Below are 19,751 nucleotides of genomic sequence, written 5' to 3' on the forward strand. Positions count from 1 at the left end.
ATCCCACCAATGAGAGCATTACACATTATAGAAGAGAGAAAAAATTTGACAGAGAAAAAAAACTTTAACTGTCATGAAATATTTCTATTAGTGAAATGTACTGAATCTTTGATGCAACAATATCACCAAAAATTTATTCCTTCATGGGCATGTATAAATACATATCCCTCGGAAGACACTTCATACCCAATTACCCATCGCATTCTACAATACATTCAAGCCCTAAAAGCTTTCATTATTCACATAATTCACACACACCCCTTTGTTGTTAACCATCGGATTTTTGCTAGAGGTACTAGACCTACCATTATTAGTCATCTCTTCCACTTGCTACATAAATATAATTACTAGCACCCCTGCTAAATATTGGTGTTCGGCTCCAAACATATTATATTAATTTATAAATGGAAACACTTCTTGTTTTTACGACAACTTGCGACTAATTTAAATAATTTTGTAACAGGACTGATGCTTTAGTGATGCAACCAATTTGACCCAATTATTTAAGTTAAGTGATGAATTTCATGACAATATTAATGATTTCATGTTAATATTTCTAATATACTCCCACACGATAACTATTTAATTTAAAGCATTTTAAATTTATCAGGTGTTAATTTTAACTTTCTTTTTGATTTTATTGGAAAATAGAATAATCAAATTTGACGACACTTGATCGCATTTATTTATTTAAATCAGGGGAGTACTTACTTTTCCTCAAGAGTATGTGACTCCACCGCTTATAAGTTATAACTATCATTGTTTACAATTGTTAAAAAAAAAAAAAACACTCATGATAAAAATCATGAGCTATGGCTTAGTTATACTGGGTTTTATGTGGGCAATTTTATTTATGGTGTATAAGTTTAAAACTTGTGAAAATATCTGGTGGTCAAAACCACAATGTGTGAGAATTCATTTCCATGCCTAAAAGATAGGGGACACGTTTTAAATAAATAAATAAATAAATGTTGCCCCATATTGCATGTTTATCACTTACTTTTTATTCTTTTAAATGCACTCACTCAGTGGATAGGTCTGGAGTTAGGTGGTAATATTGGTTCACAGGCAGAAGTTTGTGCTAAATATGCAGATACTACTTAATAATCAATGAAGGAGTGGGCTTGAAAACTATATATGATTAAACTGTCAAATTAATTCGATGAAACTTCAACTATATTCAAATAAAGCTTATATTATTTGGATGTTAAAACTAAAGAATATTTTTTATATACGAAATTACTAAGAAGGACAAGTGAAAATAAATTATGTGAGCAAAATTGATAGAGGTGGAGGCATTGGTAGTGACAATGGAGGCAGTGGAGATGTGGTGATAGTGGTAACAATAATGATGGTGGTATGGGCGGTGGCAAAGTAGTAATAACATTGATGGAGGTCATGGCAAGGTGTGATAGCAACAATGTTTGTGATGGTGGTGGCGACGATAACAAATGCGAGATTGATTGGGATTGAAATGATTATGACAATATTGATAAGATGGTGGTGGTAATGACAACCAATGATGACAGTGATGTGACGGTGAGAGGATAAGATTGGTTGAGGTTAAAACAAATCTAAATTTTAAAAATAATTGAATTTTTATTTTTAATTCTTTTTAAAAGTAAAAAATTTTAGCTTCAAAGAAAAAGTAAATTTTGAACTTTTTTTGATTTTTTAAAAGGCAGACATCCAAATACTAATGTCTAACAAATTTGTTTTCTTTTATTTTATTTTTTAAAAAAAAGAACATATAGAGAAAAAAAAACGCTTTTTTGTTTTTATTGAGCTGAAGGCTTTGGTTTTACATCTTGGCCCAAAGCCTCTAGTCACCCATCTTACTAAGCAAATAAATGCCTTAGTAATTAAGTTAGTAGTATAAAATAACAATTGAAGGGTGTAGGAAGAGCAATGAATCATTTTATATCTTGCTTTCATGTGAAAAATCTTAATCATTGTCACAAAATAAAAATCATCAATTAAAATAATAATTTCTATTTTTTCATTTTACAAAACTTCATTAAAACTATGAAAAGAAACTATGACAGTCAAACAAGACATGAGAGAATCAAACTGTTCAACTGTTGAAAGCATAATCTGAACATTCCGTTAGTTTAGTAGCATACAATCGCATTTACCATAAATTCTTAATCTGACAATTCTAAGAACTCTTAACAAAAGAATTAATATATGAAAACATTATGCTTTCTAAAACTGCAAATCATTCCTTCATGAGATTCCATCTTCTCAAAAATCCAAATTCAATTAATTACTTTAGTCATGTTCCCATCTTTGAAAACACACTCATGATGTTTGTTACTAACGAAAGATTCACAAGTTGGTTCAAACCTTGGATGAACCACACTGACCCTAAATGCCAATATGGTTTCTGAACCAAAACTAGTGTGGGATCAGATTAACTGAAATCTGGCTGTGTTAAACTGACCTCTTTAAAATAAGGCAGGAAAACACAGATCTTGACCAAATAATTGCGCTGCATGAGTAATTAATCAGGGCAAGGTAAAAAAGAAATAGGAAAAAAAATAAATTAAGAAGAGGAGGCTTATGCATTCTATACTTCATGCAATCCCCACCCCATTCTCTTCTTTGTACTCCCTAAAAGAACAACATCCTACAAAGCCAAGGTATATAATCCCATGTAAAATCAACCCATCACACTCTCTAGCACTCCATTACCAACAAACTCCTTGGTAATAGAACAAAAAGCTCATGAACCTACAAATAGCATGTTAACATCAGTCTAGTGACAGAAACACAGGAGAGAAGAATAAGAGTTACCTCATCCTCCTCCCAGCTGGAAATAGCAGGTTGGATGAAATCTTGTAACTGATTTTAAAGGGAATTGGAAAAAAAGAAGAAGAAAAATTTAGTGTTTACCAAACATACAGTTAAGCCAAATAGAGGTATGAAAGATCATAATACTTCTTGGTTAACAATGTAGGCCTTTACTGCACCACCACACTCAGCAAAGGCTACTTCACAGGCTTGATGGAACCCTGGCTGCTTCATGACATGTGCAGAAGAGGGTTGTAAATATGACTGTAAGATTTCATCCATGAACAAAATCCCACAGTACTATTTCTCTCTACTAGCGCAATCTTGTCTTAATAAATAAATATTGCTGGTGCTAAATGAATAGTGTAGTGTAAACATTCTGTCTTTGATACATAGATTGGACTATGGAGTATGGAGGGTTAACTGGTTGTTTTCTTTTCCCTCTTCTCTTTGCTTTATCCAAAATGGGTTGGTTATGGTTAATCCCTTAAATGTCCTAATTGTCTCGCAGGAATTTAACGGTAGGGTTTCAGGTTTTTAGGGGGAAGCAACTGGAGCAGATGATTCCTTTGTGAGCGGAATCATGAGTGGCTGCACACAATAATATCTGTAAGGTAACAGAATTGTTATTTTCAATTTCAGTTGTCTAATAGGATTTGCATATAGGTACTCCCCCACATGTGATCAGACATTAGTCATGACCCAACAATTTTTGGAGTTTTGCATAGATAAATGACGAGAAGAAACATGTTGAATACAAGGATCCGAGAGATTAATGAGTAATCCGTGCGTTTCAACTACACAACGGAGATTTTATTATATAACTGAATGAAGAGAAATTGCAAAGAGACCTACATGATGTGGAACTTCTAAACTACTATTTACAACATTCCCCCTCAAGTTGGAGCAGATAGATCATATGCACCAAGCTTGTTACATATGTAATCTATCCTAGGTCTACTCAAAGACTTAGTAAATACATCAACTAATTAATCATTTGAATTAACAAAATTAGTGACTTTATTGTTGGGTTCGCATCCTTCATAGAGGCCTAGTATTGTTGTGGGTCTCTGACTAATTGTAATTTTCTTTTACTTAGTAGTTTGGGCTTGGGCCCATGAATAATTGTTGTTAAGGTTTTCTAAATCCTATTTATATCCCCTTGTAAATCGAGTTACTTGTAACTTATGACGGTGAGGTGAATATAGCATAGATAAGCTCGACGTAGCCTACAATGGGTGAATCAGGGAAAATCACCATGTCAATTTTTTCTCTCCCGTTCTCTTTTCGTTTTCGATTAGTGTGTTGTGCAATTGTCGATTTCTAACATATATCTCCTAAAAGGACTTTCTCCCTCACAAAATAACAGTCTATCTCAATGTGCTTGATCCTTTTATGAAACATTGGATTGGAAGCAATATGCAAAGCAGCTTGATTATAGCAAATGAGAGATGCTGGGCCAATGTCTCCAAACTTGAGTTCCTTCAGTGATTGTTTTAACCAGATGAGTTCATAGATGGCTCTGGCCATAGAGTAATATTCTGCCTCAGCACTTGATCTGGCAACTACACTTTGTTTCTTGCTTTTCCAGGAAACCAAATTACCTCCAACGAATACACAATACCCAGAGATGGATCTTTTATCAATGGGAGAACCTGCCCAATCAGTATCTGAGTATCCCACAACTTTGGTATGACCTTTGTTTTCATAGAGGAGACCTTTACCTGGAGCAGTCTTAATGTACTTGAGAATACGAATCACTGCATTCCAGTTAGGGGTGGTAAACGAGCCAGGGGCCTTTCAGGGGCCTTTGGCTCGGCTCGTAAAGGCATGAGCTCGTTTAATAAAAGCTCGTGTTGGAACCAGGCTTGGACTTGTATAAAAGCTCGTTTAATAAAAAGGCCTCAGACTCTAATTCAGAAGCTCGGCCTTAGAGCCTCCCAGGCTAGCCTAGTATATAAATATTTATTTATACTTTTTATACTACTTGTAATAAATCTCTCTCATCAATTTATTTCACCCCATTTTATTGGTTTAACAGACTTTTTGAATGATTTTGTTCTATATTATGTTATTTGGATATATATTGAATTTATGTATATTTATAGAATTACTAGTGCTGTTCTATATTATCCTTCATCCTCCTTCACACAAACAAACCCACAAAAACTCATTCGTTCCATTGTGCACTGCTCGTTTGTGTCAATTTATTTTTTATTTTATTTTTTTATTTTTTATTTTTGTTGGCACTTTTTTTATAATGGGTTAAGATAATATAACATGTTATCTACCTTCTCTCACTTTAATTTTTTTTATTTATTGTAGACATTGTAAATTATTGCTGCAAATTGGAAGCTAAGGTTTCTATCTGGAAATTGATTTTTTGTGGAATTCTGTTCTCTTATTTTTATTCTTTAACATGCTAACAGGCTAAGACAGGCTTCACACAGGTTTTTATTTTTTGTAAATAAACCAGGCCACAGGCCAATATTATATTCGTAATAGGTAACAGGCCAAGGCCAGTCGGACACGTTTAAATACAGGCTTGGCCCGTTAAGATCGAAGCGCGGCTCGGCTCGGCCCGTTAACACCCTTAATTCCAGTGATCTTCACAAGGAGAATTCAAGAACTGACTTACTACACTGACTGCAAACGAGATGTATGGTTGAGTAACTGTGAGATAGTTCAGCTTCCCAACTAATCTTCTATACCTTTCTGGATCTTAAAATAGCTCCCCTGATTTAACAAAAGCTTGACTTTTGGATCCATAGAGGTATCAACGAGCTTAGCATTTAATATAGATGTCTCCTCAAGAATATCCATAGCACATTTCTTCTGGGATATCACAATAGCACCCTTAGATTGGGACACTTCAATTCACAATAGCACATTTCTTCTGGGATATCCATAGCCATCCGGAATAGGATAACGCCTCACTTGTAGTCTTATAGGAATAGACACGAAAGACAAAGAAGAGAGGCGAGCAAAATGTGATGGAGAAAGGCAATGATAACTCATTTATCAAATACCTGGGTGGAGGACGAGATTCACGAGTACCTTTCTAGAGAGCAATGGGTAGGTCAATGTCAGAGGGCAGGACCGAAGCCGCAAGAGTTGATGACGGAAGAACTGAGTCCACAGGAACCTCATTAACAATAGAGTCAGTGTCTTGGGGCATAGGTGAACTTGGCCGATGGTGATAAACCTGGAAAGGGGGATCTGGTGCTAAGACATATGGAGAAGTGACCTTAGGCGATGGTGGTGGGGGATCTAGCGCTAGGACATATTGAACTGGAACAAAAGGTAAAGGTAAATGAGTATCAACAGAGTCACCAGGAACAAAGGTGGAGCCAAAAAGTGGCACAGACTCAAAGAAAGTAACATCCGAAAGGACAAAAAAGCGACCGAGTCTGGGAGAGTAACACCGATAACCTTTTTGTGTCCAAGTATAACCGAGGAACACACATTTGTGGGACTTAGCAGACAACTTGTCATGATTAGGGTCGAGTTCATGGACGTAACAAGTAGAACAAAAAATACGAAGAGTAAGGAATGTAAAGGCTAATGGGAAAACAAGATAGAGTACAGTACCAGGTTATCAAGGACCGAGGAAGACATGCGATTAATGAGATAGCATGCGGTGAAGACAGCATCACCCAAAATCTGGTAGGAACATTCCCATGAGTTAAGAGTGTCTGAGCTGTTTCAATAAGATGACGATTTTTCCTTTCAACAATCCCATTTTGTTGGGGGTGTGTGTGCATATGACGTGCGGAGAAGAATACCACAAGAGGCCATAAAATGATTGAAATAGTTGAGACAGATACTCACGAGCATTATCACTACGGAAAGTGCGGATAGGAACACCAAATTGAGTAAGAATTTCATGATAAAACTGCTGAAATACGGAAAACGACTCAGAATGATTTTTCAGTAAAAATAATCAGGTGTTCCAAGAATAATCGTCAATAAAGATGACAAAATATCTAAACCCCCGAATTGACTCAATACGAATGGGTCCCCAAACATCTAAGTGAACCAAACTAAAAGAAGATGAGGCACGGCAACTGACTTTATCAGGAAAAGAACAGTGAGTATGTTTCGCGAATTGACATGATTCACACTACAAAGTGGTCAGTTTGGACAGATGTGGCACCGTCTTCTGGAGCTTTGTAAGACTAGGATGACCCAACTGACCATGAACAGTGAGTGGATAATCTAATACAAAATGAGCATGGAAGGAGATGGAGAGCATGTAAAGGCCATTGGACTCAAATCCGCTGCCAATTGTCTTCTGCGAACGCCGATCTTGTAAAACAACAAAATTTTTGGTAAAAGAGATAAGACAATCAATATAGTGTATTACATGGCTAATGGAAATAAGATTAAAGGGTGAACCAGGGGCATAAAGCATATTATCAATAATATGAGAGGGAAATAGATGTACTATTCCAATCCCACGAGATCGAATTTGGGAACCATTAGCAATAGTAACCGCAGGAAAATAACCAGGCATAGAAAGAAAGGAGAACAAAGACTTATTACCAGAAATATGATCAGGGGCACCGGAATCAAGAACCCAATGACTAAAGGATGAATTTTGAGTGAAACAGCAAAGGTATTAACCTTATGCACAACAATAGTCGTGGAACCAAGGATAGTGGGCTGAGAAACATATTGAGAAAACGAGCTAAATTCATCCATGGTTCCAAAAGTAGAAAAAACACAAGTAAAATAAATAAAAAACCAAAGTAACAAGGAACCTCAGCGTCACACAACAACAAGATCGACCGGAGGCGGTAAGCGTTAACAGATCTGATCGTCGAAGGTGGTGACAGGTGCAACAAAGGGCTGATGCTGCGACGGTGGCTGACAACCGAAAGAGAACCAGCGGTTGTGATGGCATGAACACAAATCTGGAACGACGATGATGGTGGCACCCACAAAACAGATGCCGAAACAGCGGCGATCGTGCCACCAACAACCGGGACTTATGCAGGAACGAGAGCAGGGACGTATCACAACCCTTGCAGCGGCGAGACTAATGGTGGATCAAATCGTGAACTGGGACGAGAACAAGGACCCAAACCGTGAAGAGCGCGAGATCACACACTCGCCACCCAAATTATGTCAGTTGAACGAACTGAAGGTAGGACTGGATAGAGGACGACTGGGTGACCTTGTCTGTCCTTGATCAATAGCGAACGGCCGCCGGAAAATGCCGCATGCGCCGGAGGAAGGTGGCACGCGAGAGCACGTGGAACCTCCTATGATGATAGGTCTTTCGGGGTTGGCTAGATCAGCTCCTTCTGAGTCCGTTGACGTACTTTCTGGTCAAAATGGTCACCGTGAAATTTTTCCAGTGACGGACGATGATGACAGTAATGCCAAAAACTAACGCACGTGACAATTTCTGGGGAAGAATTTTACACTACGAACAATGGGTCTACCGGAAAGACGCGGATTAGAGTTCCTTTCGTTAGGCTCTAGATACCATATAAAAAACCAATTCACCTCAACAGCTTAAGTTGTTGGGTGAGGCAGGCTACATTATTGGCTTTATATTTCTCTTACATACCCTCTCACATGAGAGTCCGTTGGGCTTGAAGGGTGGATGATGCATCAGGCCAAGCCTACCCGTCCTAAGAAACTCCACAAGACTTAATCAATTATTAATTAAATGGGGCGTGATGAGAATCGAACTCATGACACCGATGCTCTGATACCATGTTGAATATCAGGATCTGAGAGATTTGTGAGTAATTCGTGTGTTTCAACTACACAACGATGATTCTATTATATAACTGAAAGAAAAGAAATTACAAAGAGACCAACATGATTTGGGACTTCTAAACTACTATTTACAACAAAACCTATAAATAATAGCGAATCCTTTATTATTGATAGAGTTGTGAAAGACAAGATGAAGACAAGCCATGGAAGGAGATAACAAAGCCATTGACAAGAAAAACACTTGCGAATTATAATTTCTTCATAATCATCTTGAAACTATTGGAGTCAAATGGATATTCAAAGCAAAGAAGAATGCTAAAGGACAGGTGGAAAATACAAAGCAAGACTTCTTGCCAAGAATGAAGTTAGTCGAAGTATTTTGAAGACTCGAAGATCATGTTGTTGGACATATTTTCACAAAACTTTCCATATTTTAAAACTAATAATATGAGCAAATTCTGAGTTTGAACTCGACACTCAAGAAGAAATTCAAAATTAAGGAGTGTTAGAAATACTTGAAAAAGGGTATTCTAATATATTATAGAATTGTAAATCATATGTACAAAATGGTTATCTATTTATAGAGAATACAAGACCTAGAATACTTGACCTAATGGGCTAAGCCCAATACAACAAATAACAAATAAATAAATAATAATAATATTTACAACACTCCCCTTCAAGCTGAGGAATAGATATTTATCATTCCCAGCTTGCTAGTAAGTTCTTGAAATTTGTCTGGAGGAAGCCCTTTTGTCAATAGATCAGCTAATTGACGCCCAGTGGGAATGTATAGAGTGGTAATCAACCCGCTATCAAGTTTCTCTTTGATGAAATGGCGGTCGACCTCAATATGTTTAGTCCGATCATGTTGAACTGGATTATGAGCTATACAAATAGCGGACTTATTATCACATAGCAGCTTCATAGGTCCCTCACATTTTATTTTGAGATCATCAAGTACAATTTTCAGCCACAGTAACTCACAAATGCCTTGAGCCATAGCTCGAAATTCAGCTTCTGCACTTGATCTGGCAACCACATCTTGTTTCTTACTTCTCCATGTCACCAAGTTACCGCAAAGAAACATGCAATAACCAGTGGTAGAACGACGGTCAGTCACGGATCCAGCATAATCAGTATCTGTGTAGACTTCTAAAGATAGATTGCCATCACGTCGGAATAACAATCCTTTACCAGGAATACCTTTAAGATACTGAAGAATTCTCTCTACTGCCTGCATGTGTTTTTCCTTTGGATCGTGCATAAACTGACTGACAACACTAACAACATAAGCTAGGTCTGGTCTAGTATGGGCAAGATATATCAATTTCCCAACTAGCCGTTGATATTGTCCTTTATCAACTGGAGGACTCTCTTCTGCATAGCCCATCTTGTGATTCTGCTCAATAGGAGTATTAGAGGGTTTACACCCGAGCTTTCCTGCTTCTTTGAGAAGATCAAGAACATATTTCCTCTGGATGATAAAAATTCCTTTGCTTGAATGAGCTACTTCTATTCCTAGGAAATATCTCAGTTTCCCAAGGTCTTTGACTTCAAACTCAGAGGCAAGCCGTGTTTGCAGGATCTGTCTCTCCACAAAATCATCACCTGTGATAATAATATCATCAACATATACAAGGAGCAGAGTAAGCTTCCCATTTTGGGAGTGCTTGAAGAAAAGAGTGTGATCTCCTTGACTCTGTCTGTATCCTAAGGTTATCATAACCTTAGTAAACCTTCCAAACCAAGCACGAGGTGACTGCTTCAATCCATACAAGGCATTTTTTAATCTACAAACTTTATTTTCCCCCTTTACAGAATCAAAACCAGGCGGGATTACCATGTAGACTTCTTCTTCTAACTCACCATTGAGGAAAGCATTTTTCACATCAAATTGATTTATATCCCAATTGTAATAGGCAGCAAGGGATAACAAGATTCTCACCGTATTCATCTTTGCAACTGGAGCAAAGGTTTCTTCATAATCAATGCCATAGGTTTGAGTGTAACCTTTGGCGACTAATCGAGCCTTGTATCTCTCAAGAGTGCCATTAGAATTATATTTCAGGGCATAAACCCATATGCATCCTACTGTTTTCTTTCCGTTGGGTCTATCAATAACCTCCCATGTTTTATTTTTCTCCAACGCATTCATCTCCTCTTGCATGGCTTGAGCCCAATTCCCATCTTTCAAAGCTTGATGTACTGATTTTAGGATAGAAGTAGAATCTAGTGCTGAAACAAAGCTTTTGTGCTGCACAGAAAGATTAGTAGAGGAAATAAAATGGGAGATAGGGTATTGAGTACAAGAGGGACAAGAGGAACAAGATTTCTTGGAACAAGTTCATTTTCCTTTTCTTAGGGCAATAGGTAAGTCATCAGAAGCAGAAGCAATGGGTAAGTCATTAGAGATATCAGAAGAAATAGACAAATCATGAGAGGCAATAATATTAGAATCAGAAACAGGAGATTCAGAAGAAACAGGAGACTCAGAAGAAACAGGAGATTCAGGACTTACTAGTGGTTCAGACGATTGAGGTTGCTGGTGAGACAGTGTGGGTTGTTTCCTCCTCTGATATACCAATTCAGGTGTCAAAATTTTCCCTATCTCAGGTGTATTTGAAGGTTCTGACACACCAGGAGCAGACACACTAGGAAGAGAGAAGACTGATCCATACTCAAAGAAGGAAGGGGACGAGTCTTCTGAAGAACTGTTCTCCCCCTGACGATGAAGACCCAGGAAATAAGATTCAGATTCTTGAAAGGTGACATCCATAGAAACAAAAAATTTCCGACTTGGTGGATGATAACACTTGTACCCTTTTTTATAAAGGGTATAACCAAAGAAGACACACTTAAGAGCCCTAGGATCTAACTTACTCCGATGTTGTTTATGAACATAGACAAATGCAACACATCCAAACACTCTTGGTGGAAGGCTCTGCAATATGGAAACAGAAGGAAAGAAGGAAGTCATGGAATGAATAGGACTGATATTCTTAAGGACCCGTGAAGGTAAACGGTTGATCAAAAAAGTTGCAGCTAACACTGCTTCTCCCCAATAAGAACTAGGAACAGATGTCTGGAAAAGTAGTGCTCTAGCAACTTCAAGGAGGTGACGATTTTTTCTTTCAACAACCCCGTTTTGTCGAGGGGTATCAACACATGTGAGCTCATGAATCATACCTCTGTCTGAAATGAATTGTGACAGGCGTTGGTTGACGTACTCAGTACCATTATCAGATCTTAGTCTTTTAATACCCTTACCAAACTGAGTCTCAACCATGTGATGAAACCGAATAAATATCTCTGGTACTTCAGACTTGTCTTTCATCAAGTATATCCATGTTACCCGAGTACAATCGTCAATAAAAGAAACAAACCACCTTGCACCTGAAACACTGTGCACTTTAGAAGGGCCCCAAACATCAGAATGGATAAGAGAAAAAGGTTCCCTGCTTTTAATAGTGCTAGAAGGAAATGGCACTCGATGGTGTTTTGCAAATTCACAAACATCACAATGAAAGGTTTCAACCGACTTATTGAGAAACAGAGAAAGGAACATAGACTTCAAAAGACTAAATGGTGGATGCCCCAGACGCTTGTGATGGAGCCAAATCATAGACTCTGCAGTAGAAGGATGACGTGTCATTAATAACTGATTTTTGCTAGCATGGTCTGGAAGGAGATGATACAACCCATCTTGTTCATTAGCAACTCCAATTGTCTTCTTTGTGGTAAGATCCTGAATAACACAATGAGAAGGAAAAAATGTGATAGAACAATTCAAGTCAGTTGTAAGTTTTTGAGTGGTGATAAGATTAGTAGAAAGCTTAGGAACATAAAGAACATTTTTAAGAAATAAGGAAGGTTGAATTTGAATGTTACCAGAACCAATAACTGATTTATGGGATCCATCAGCTACGGATATAGTATGACTACCAACAGTAGGATGATAAGAACAAAACAACTCAGTACGACAAGCCATATGATCAGTTGCACCAGAATCCAAAATCCATAAGGTTTTAAAATCAGTGCAAGAAGCAAGAAGAGATATAGAACGTGTGCTCTTACCAGATAAGATCAAAGAACCGTCATTCTCGGCCATTTTTCAATAAAAAGTTAACAACCAGCGATAAAATCAACCAAACAGATTATCAAATGAAGTCCGATCAGTGAAACAATCACAGATCCAGACAGAGAACAAGGAGACGAGAAGAATGGCGGTGGTCCGAGGCCAAAATAAGGTGTCACGCGCCTCCACGCGCCGGTGGAGGTGGCTGCGCGTGGGCTTCACGCGCTGGAGCTTGGGCGGCGCGTAAGAGCGCGTGGGATGTCCTCTCCGGCTGAAATTTTTGCACGGCGGTCGTCCGGCAAGCGCGCACCTGTCTGTGGGTGGTCGCGGTTGAAAAATCACCGGAAGGTGGTCCAGACGCGATGACAGATCTGTTTAGAGGTGTTTGGGTTGTGTAATCGGTGTTCGCGGCTGTTTGGATGTGTTTGGGCTATGTAATCGGTGTTGGAGGGTGTAATCGAAGAAAAATAACAGTGAACAGTAGTCCTCTTGGTCCAAAAGGTCCCCGAAATTTTTTTTCCGGTGGCGACTGTTGGCAGCAAGAGGCAAAGGGATCAGGGTTTTTTTACTCTAAACGCAAATAGGCGCGGAAGCAGAACCCTCAGATCGAGAGCTCTGATACCAACTTGAAAAAGGGTATTCTAATATATTATAGAATTGTAAATCACATGTGCAAAAGGATTCTCTATTTATAGAGAATACTAGACCTAGAATACTTGACCTAATGGGCTAAGCCCAATACAACAAATAACAAATAAATAATAATAATATTTACAATAGAAATAAATAGTTTTTTGGATTTTCCAGTATGTGAAAATTTAATGTGAGGGGCAAAAAGTGAGTGAGATACAAATTCATTCCAAGGTAAGGGGAAAAAATCTTAATTAATCTATAATCAACTTAAATTAAATTTTCTTTCATGCTGATAATTTTACTAGGCATATTATACAAAAATTTCTACCATAGCTAAGAAAGCTCAGGAGTCAGGAAAGTCATGCATTTAAAACCCTAAAAGGAAGGCATCAATCATACAACTGAAGTAAAGTGTTGACTTCTGAGTTTGATATGTGAATATCTATACAACTTGCCATTTAGACCATGGATTTGATGATAATAACTAACAAATGACTCTCACAATCACCATTATTATTTATCTGTCTGAGAGCATCAGGAAACATATCTGATATACATTGATGAGACAATTGGGCTTACCCTTATTTTATTTTGCATAGTGAGCGATTAAATAATCTTCAAGTAGACCTGAGGAAAGATGCACCACACCTTGTTCTTGGATCTGGAAGTCCAATGAACAATTCAGTCTCCACATCTGAACTTGGACTACTTTCTGCATAGGGTTGAGGTTGATGTTCTCTCTGATCCTTTGGTGCTGGCTGTGGAAAGTTACCATGCTGCAGAGAATTTTGGTTTTAAGTTTTCATTCTAACTGAATGATTTTTAAAACAAGTATCCAACAAATATCTGCAAACTAAGGGAAACAGTTTTAAGTTTGAGACCAAAAGCTGAAGTTCAAGATTTCCATTAGGAAGACTAAAAAATGTTGCAAATAAAATGAGCTATAAGACACAAATAAATTCAAGAAATCAGTAACTTTACCTTCTTAGAAAGCCTGGAATTTTCAGCAACTAGGACATTTTCCTGATTTGTATTAGAAACACATTAATCAGAATCTTTTTGACTTTATGCTAGCTAGAAACTTTTTCAATGTCCAGAACTCATGAAGAAGGAAATGAACTTTAGATGCATTTTTTTTTTCTTGGCACGTATCATGAACTCAGAATGATATAGAAGTAACTAAAGCAATATCACATTCATTCAATTATATAGACAGCTTACCCTTTCTTTTAGTTGCTTAATTTGTTCCATGAAAATCTGAGTCTGGAGAATAGAAATTTGAGTTTCAAATATCAATAGACATTGAAATTTTAAAAGTAAAATTTTATAGGCTTGTTGATTAAGCTAACCTTTCTTGCTCGAACATTGCTTACACTCCTCTCCAACTGCTGTTCTATCTGTTGCAGTTCTTCAATGGAGCAAGACCCCAAATCTTCTCCCATGAGTTTCCTGAGGGAATGAAATTACAAATGCAACATATTCTTTCACTGTGAGTGAGCGAAGTTAAATAATAAATGTGAAGAATCTGTCAACATGAATAGAAATTCAAGAAGATCTTTAACCGTTTTGAAGCTTCAAGGAGGTCAATGTTCTTCATCATGCTTGCTGCTTCTTCCTTCAAATGCTGTAATAAATTACGCAATTTCACTCAAACTTCAGAATTCTAACTTGAACAAGTGTCTACGATAAGCAAATATAAAAAGGTAATAGAAATTTAACGGAAGCCAATTAACCAATTCCAACTCATACCAATAGTAAAGAATCATTTTAACCCAAAAGTTTAAGTTGTTGGGTGAAGGTTCCATTAATGGTTTTATATTTCTAATAACAACATTTAAAATGTATCTATTCACAGGGATAAATGAAGATGAAATTGTTAAAGTCTGCTACTACTTGCATTAACCTAGAAATGCAAGGCATGAATTTAGGTAATATACTCTGTAATTAAACTAAGTCGTGTGAATTGTGACCTTCTAACTTTGTAACTTACGATATCCAATTCCTCTATAAATGGAGGTAGGTGTATTGATCTTCATATACTAAGACTTGAATATAATTAGGTCAATTTTCCCCCCAAAATTCTCCGCCTACCGTATTCTAACAAAAATGCACTGGAAATGTTTCAAGAGTGAGAGCATGGAGTTTGGCAAATCCTTTTTAAGGTATTATGATTTCTACGGATAAGTATTTCTGCAAAATCAGTTTTACTAACTAATGTGCTAATTGGTTATCATGACATATGCTACATAGTTCTTCTTCACCTGTACATCTTGCACTTAGTCCTCCAAAAGATGTTTGGCAAAAAGAAATCCATCAAATGGATGCAAACAATACCACAATTGAGAAAGAAACACCCTTAAAATGAGCTCACTAAACTTCAACTACATACACAAGAAAAATTGAGAAATCAGCAAATTACCATGATTCTTTTGCATCTTTATTTTTGGATATATCACCAATTCGCTTACCCGACTAATCCGGTACAAGTAATGTCGGATCCATAATAGGGGAGGCTCTCCCAATACCATTTTCTCTATTTTCAGGACTCGGATTCGAGACCACTGGTTAAGCAAAACAAAATCCTTGCCACTTAAACCAATGATAGTTGGTTTTTCATCTTTATTTTTGTTATAACATTAAATATTGCACTTAATTAGGTAAAAAGGAACACCTATTTTTTACCTTTTAACCGCAGCAACTTATGTCATCAACACGTACTGTCCTTCCCCCCCTCCCCCGAAAAAAAAAAAAAAAACTGTAACACTAACTCCTTTTTTGAATATATTACATATTATATAAAGGGGGTGAAAGGGCTACATAGGATAGACTGAGTTACCCATTTTTGAATAATTGGCAAGCTAAATAATACTATTTGTATGGCAATGCCAAAGTTAGTAAAAAAAATCAATCAACGAAAAGAAGAACAATTATTTAGTTTGGTCATGAAAGGAACACTAAAAAGGCTCATGCATTTTTGTCTTACATTGAAAACAAGCAACCAGAAGAAATATATATATATATATATATATATATATATATATATATTGTTGTAAATATTAGTGATTTAGCTGATTATTATTATTATTATTATTTGTTGTATTGGGCCAAGCCCATTAGGTCAAGGATTAGGTCTTTTATTCTTTATAAATAGAGACCTCTCTGTACAGATTATACACACAAATTAATAATATATTTCTGATTACCCTTTTCAAGTTGGTATCAGAGCTCTCAATCTTGAGGGCTTTGCTTCCGCGCCTACGAAACCTTGTTCGTCTCTCGCTGCCATCAGCCGCCACCGGAAAAAATTTTCGGGGACCTCTTGGACCGAGAACATCTCTGTTTCTTTTTATTTTTCTTCTTTACACAACAGAAGATCACTGTTCCAACTCAGAACCTGTTTCACGCATCACGTTCCAACCTATTTCACGTTTCACGTCAAACTCAGAACGTGTTTCTCACGATTTGGACATTTTTCCGGTCGATTTTTTTCTCCGACCAGCCACAGACCCAGCTGCACCTGCCGGACGACGCCACCCTGAAAAGCCCAAGGTCACCGGACGTCAGACGCGCCTCCCTTCTCCCTGCGCGTGAAACCCACGCGCCGCCAGCTTCTCCGGCGCGTGGAGGAGGTTCTGGTGGTCGGACCACTGCAGTCTTGATCGTCTCTCCAAGGCGGTTCTGGATCTGTGCTTACCTCTTTGATCGGTCGTCGTTTGGTAATTGTTAAGAGTGTTAATGTTAATAGTGTAGAAGTCCCACATTGAGTGTGTCTCTTTGTATTCTTCAATTGGTTTGCTATATAATAGCACCAATGTTGTGTAGTTTAATACAACAAGGATTACTATCATTTCCTCTTGTATCTATGAGATTTAACATGGTATCTAGAGCCTAACAAGAGGAATCTAAATCCGTTTAACTTAGTTCTATTTTCCATAATTTCAATATGGTTATAGAGATATCACCCTCCTTAAGGGATTCCCGTTGCTATTTCTTTTTCGGGTTTTTCTTAGTATGCTCTGTGACTGCAGCCTAGACTGATCTGTCACATCAGAAAAGAATGATTCTTGGGAAGTTGTTGGGTTGACCACCGTTGTCGTTGACCGACCACCGTTGACCGCGTCGTCCACCGTTGACAGCCGTCTCCGGCGACTTTTTCGATGACTTTCCGGCGACTTTTTCGGCGATCCACCACCGTCTCCGACGACTTTTCCGACGACCCACCGCCGTCTTCGTCGACTTTTTCGATTCTGCGAAGCTTTGTTTTTCTTTAATCTTCTTTCTTTCCAAGATGGAGTATTTATACTATTCATCATCCATCTTTAGGGGGAGCACTGTCCAAGTTGCTGATGTTGTCTCCGCTGATGTTAATTCTGACACCGAAGTTCCTCTTGAGGGGGAGCACTGTCCATGTTGCTGAAGGTCATTCCAGCACAATTGTCTTTGCCGATGATAATTTCGGCACTGTTTAGAAGTTCCGCTTAAGGGGGAGCACTGTCCATGTTGCTGATGGTCATTCCAGCACAATTGTCTTTGCCGATGATAATTCTGGCACTGTTTAGAAGTTTCTCTTAAGGGGAGCACTGTCCATGTTGCTGATGGTCATTCCAGCACAATTGTCTTTGCCGATGATAATTCTGGCACTGTTTAGAAGTTCCTCTTAAGGGGGGAGCACTGTCCGTGTTGCTGATGGTCATTCCAGCACAATTGTCTTTGCCGATGATAATTCCGGCACTGTTTAGAAGTTCCTCTTAAGGGGGGAGCACTGTCCGTGTTGCTGATGGTCATTCCAGCACAATTGTCTTTGCCGATGATCATTCTGGCATCTTCCATGTTGATGTTCATTTCGACGCCATTTTTAGCACATTGTTGATTTTTGGTTTCTCATTTAGGAGATTTATTTTGATGTTATGTTACTTGGTCTTTCTTGTAATAAGCTTGTAGCATAGTCAAGGGGAAACCACGGCTGCTCACCAACTGTTAAATGAAATGTCTGAGAGGGATCTTGATGCTGATGTCCTGGTCAGCTCAATTGTCTTTGCCGATGATAATTCTGGCACCATCCATGCTCTGATGTCCATTCCAGCACTGTCTCTTTATCAGCTCTTCAGACTGATGGTCATTCCAGTTGATTTGTTGTACTTAGTCATTTCATTTCGTTGATGTAGCATTGTTGTTTTTGGTTCCTAATGGGAGTATTATTTATGTATCAAGCTTGTAGCATATGATCTATATGCTACAGCTTGAGGGGGAGTGTTAAGAGTGTTAATGTTAATAGTGTAGAAGTCCCACATTGAGTGTGTCTCTTTGTATTCTTCAATTGGTTTGCTATATAATAGCACCAATGTTGTGTAGTTTAATACAACAAGGATTACTATCATTTCCTCTTGTATCTATGAGATTTAACAGTAATTTTTCGTGATTTTTGGCTTCTTGGTACTATTCTTTGAGTATTTTTTTTGCAGTATGGCCGCTTCCGACATTGAGTCAACTCTAAACACATCTGAAAAAAATTCTACCCCATCTGTGGTGACCCCTCTTGGTCACAATGATCTTCCAAGTCTACATCAGAGTTATCGATTTGACGGATCAAATTATTTGTCTTGGTCTCAGCTCATTCGTACTACCATCAAGAGTCGCAATAAGATTGCTCATCTTGATGGCCCTGCTCCTGCTGCCACAGATCCTATGTTTTGCTGTCTGGGATAATGAGGATTCTCTTATCATGACTTGGTTGTGGAATTCGATGACTCCTAAAGTGGGTCGTCACTGTATGTTCCTGTCTTCTGCTATGGAGATTTGGGAAACTGTCCGCTCCACTTATTCCTTGAAACAGGATATGGTTGCGCGCTATGAATTGCGCAGTAAAATATTCACTACAAAACAAGATTCTTTATCCGTGACTGAGTACTTTGGCACCTTGAAGGAGTTATGGACTGAACTTGATCAATTTCAGAGTTTGAAGATGAAATGTACTGCAGATGCTACTGCTTTAGCCAAGGAGGTGGAAAATGAGCGTATTTTTGATTTTCTTGCTGGTTTGAATTCCAAGTATGATCCTATTCGGGTTCAAGTACTTGGCAAAGAAACTTTTCCATCCCTTTCTGATGTTTTCAATACTGTTCGGGGAGAGGAGAATCGTCGGGGTGTTATGAAGAACCCTGATAAATCTGCCATGTTATCATCAAATGATGGTGCTGCTTCTAAACCCACTGATGGGTCTGCTATGATTTCAACAAAAAAGGATGGTTCTACTTACAGGAGTTCCTTTCCAAAATATTCTGAAGGAGCATCTTCTAGACCTAAGAAAGATGATCGCTGGTGTTCTTATTGTAAAAGAACAGGTCATATCAAGGATCTATGATATCGCCTCCATGGAAAACAAACTGTCTTAGAAAAGATGGCAAGGATGCGGTGGTCAAGCGCATTTTACTTCTTCTGATATAGCTCCTGCACCTAATGAGATCCAACCTGCATTTCGTCCAGATGAGTTGGAACGACTTCGGACCATACTTGA

At 38.0% G+C, this 19,751-nt stretch overlaps 1 protein-coding gene across 2 annotated transcripts in view; it reads right to left on the reverse strand.

Annotated features, from left to right (window-relative positions):
• Positions 1-13,603: 13,603 nt before the first annotated feature.
• Positions 13,604-19,751, reverse strand: part of LOC133292339 (MADS-box protein SOC1-like) — a 30,239-nt gene continuing 24,091 nt past the window's right edge. For both annotated transcript variants that reach the window (XM_061490749.1, XM_061490755.1), the window contains 5 exons: positions 14,800-14,861; positions 14,587-14,686; positions 14,459-14,500; positions 14,219-14,260; positions 13,604-14,013 (listed from right to left, as the gene is read on the reverse strand). In XM_061490749.1, coding sequence (XP_061346733.1) covers positions 13,855-14,013; positions 14,219-14,260; positions 14,459-14,500; positions 14,587-14,686; positions 14,800-14,861 — 405 coding nt within the window. In that variant the 3' untranslated portion in view covers positions 13,604-13,854. The remainder of the gene's footprint in view (positions 14,014-14,218; positions 14,261-14,458; positions 14,501-14,586; positions 14,687-14,799; positions 14,862-19,751) is intronic.

The sequence above is a fragment of the Gastrolobium bilobum genome, unplaced genomic scaffold, assembly GCF_033153095.1.
Source record: "Gastrolobium bilobum isolate Gb01-03AN ecotype WA unplaced genomic scaffold, APGP_CSIRO_Gbil_v1 utg909, whole genome shotgun sequence".
Classification (NCBI taxonomy): Eukaryota; Viridiplantae; Streptophyta; class Magnoliopsida; order Fabales; family Fabaceae; genus Gastrolobium; species Gastrolobium bilobum.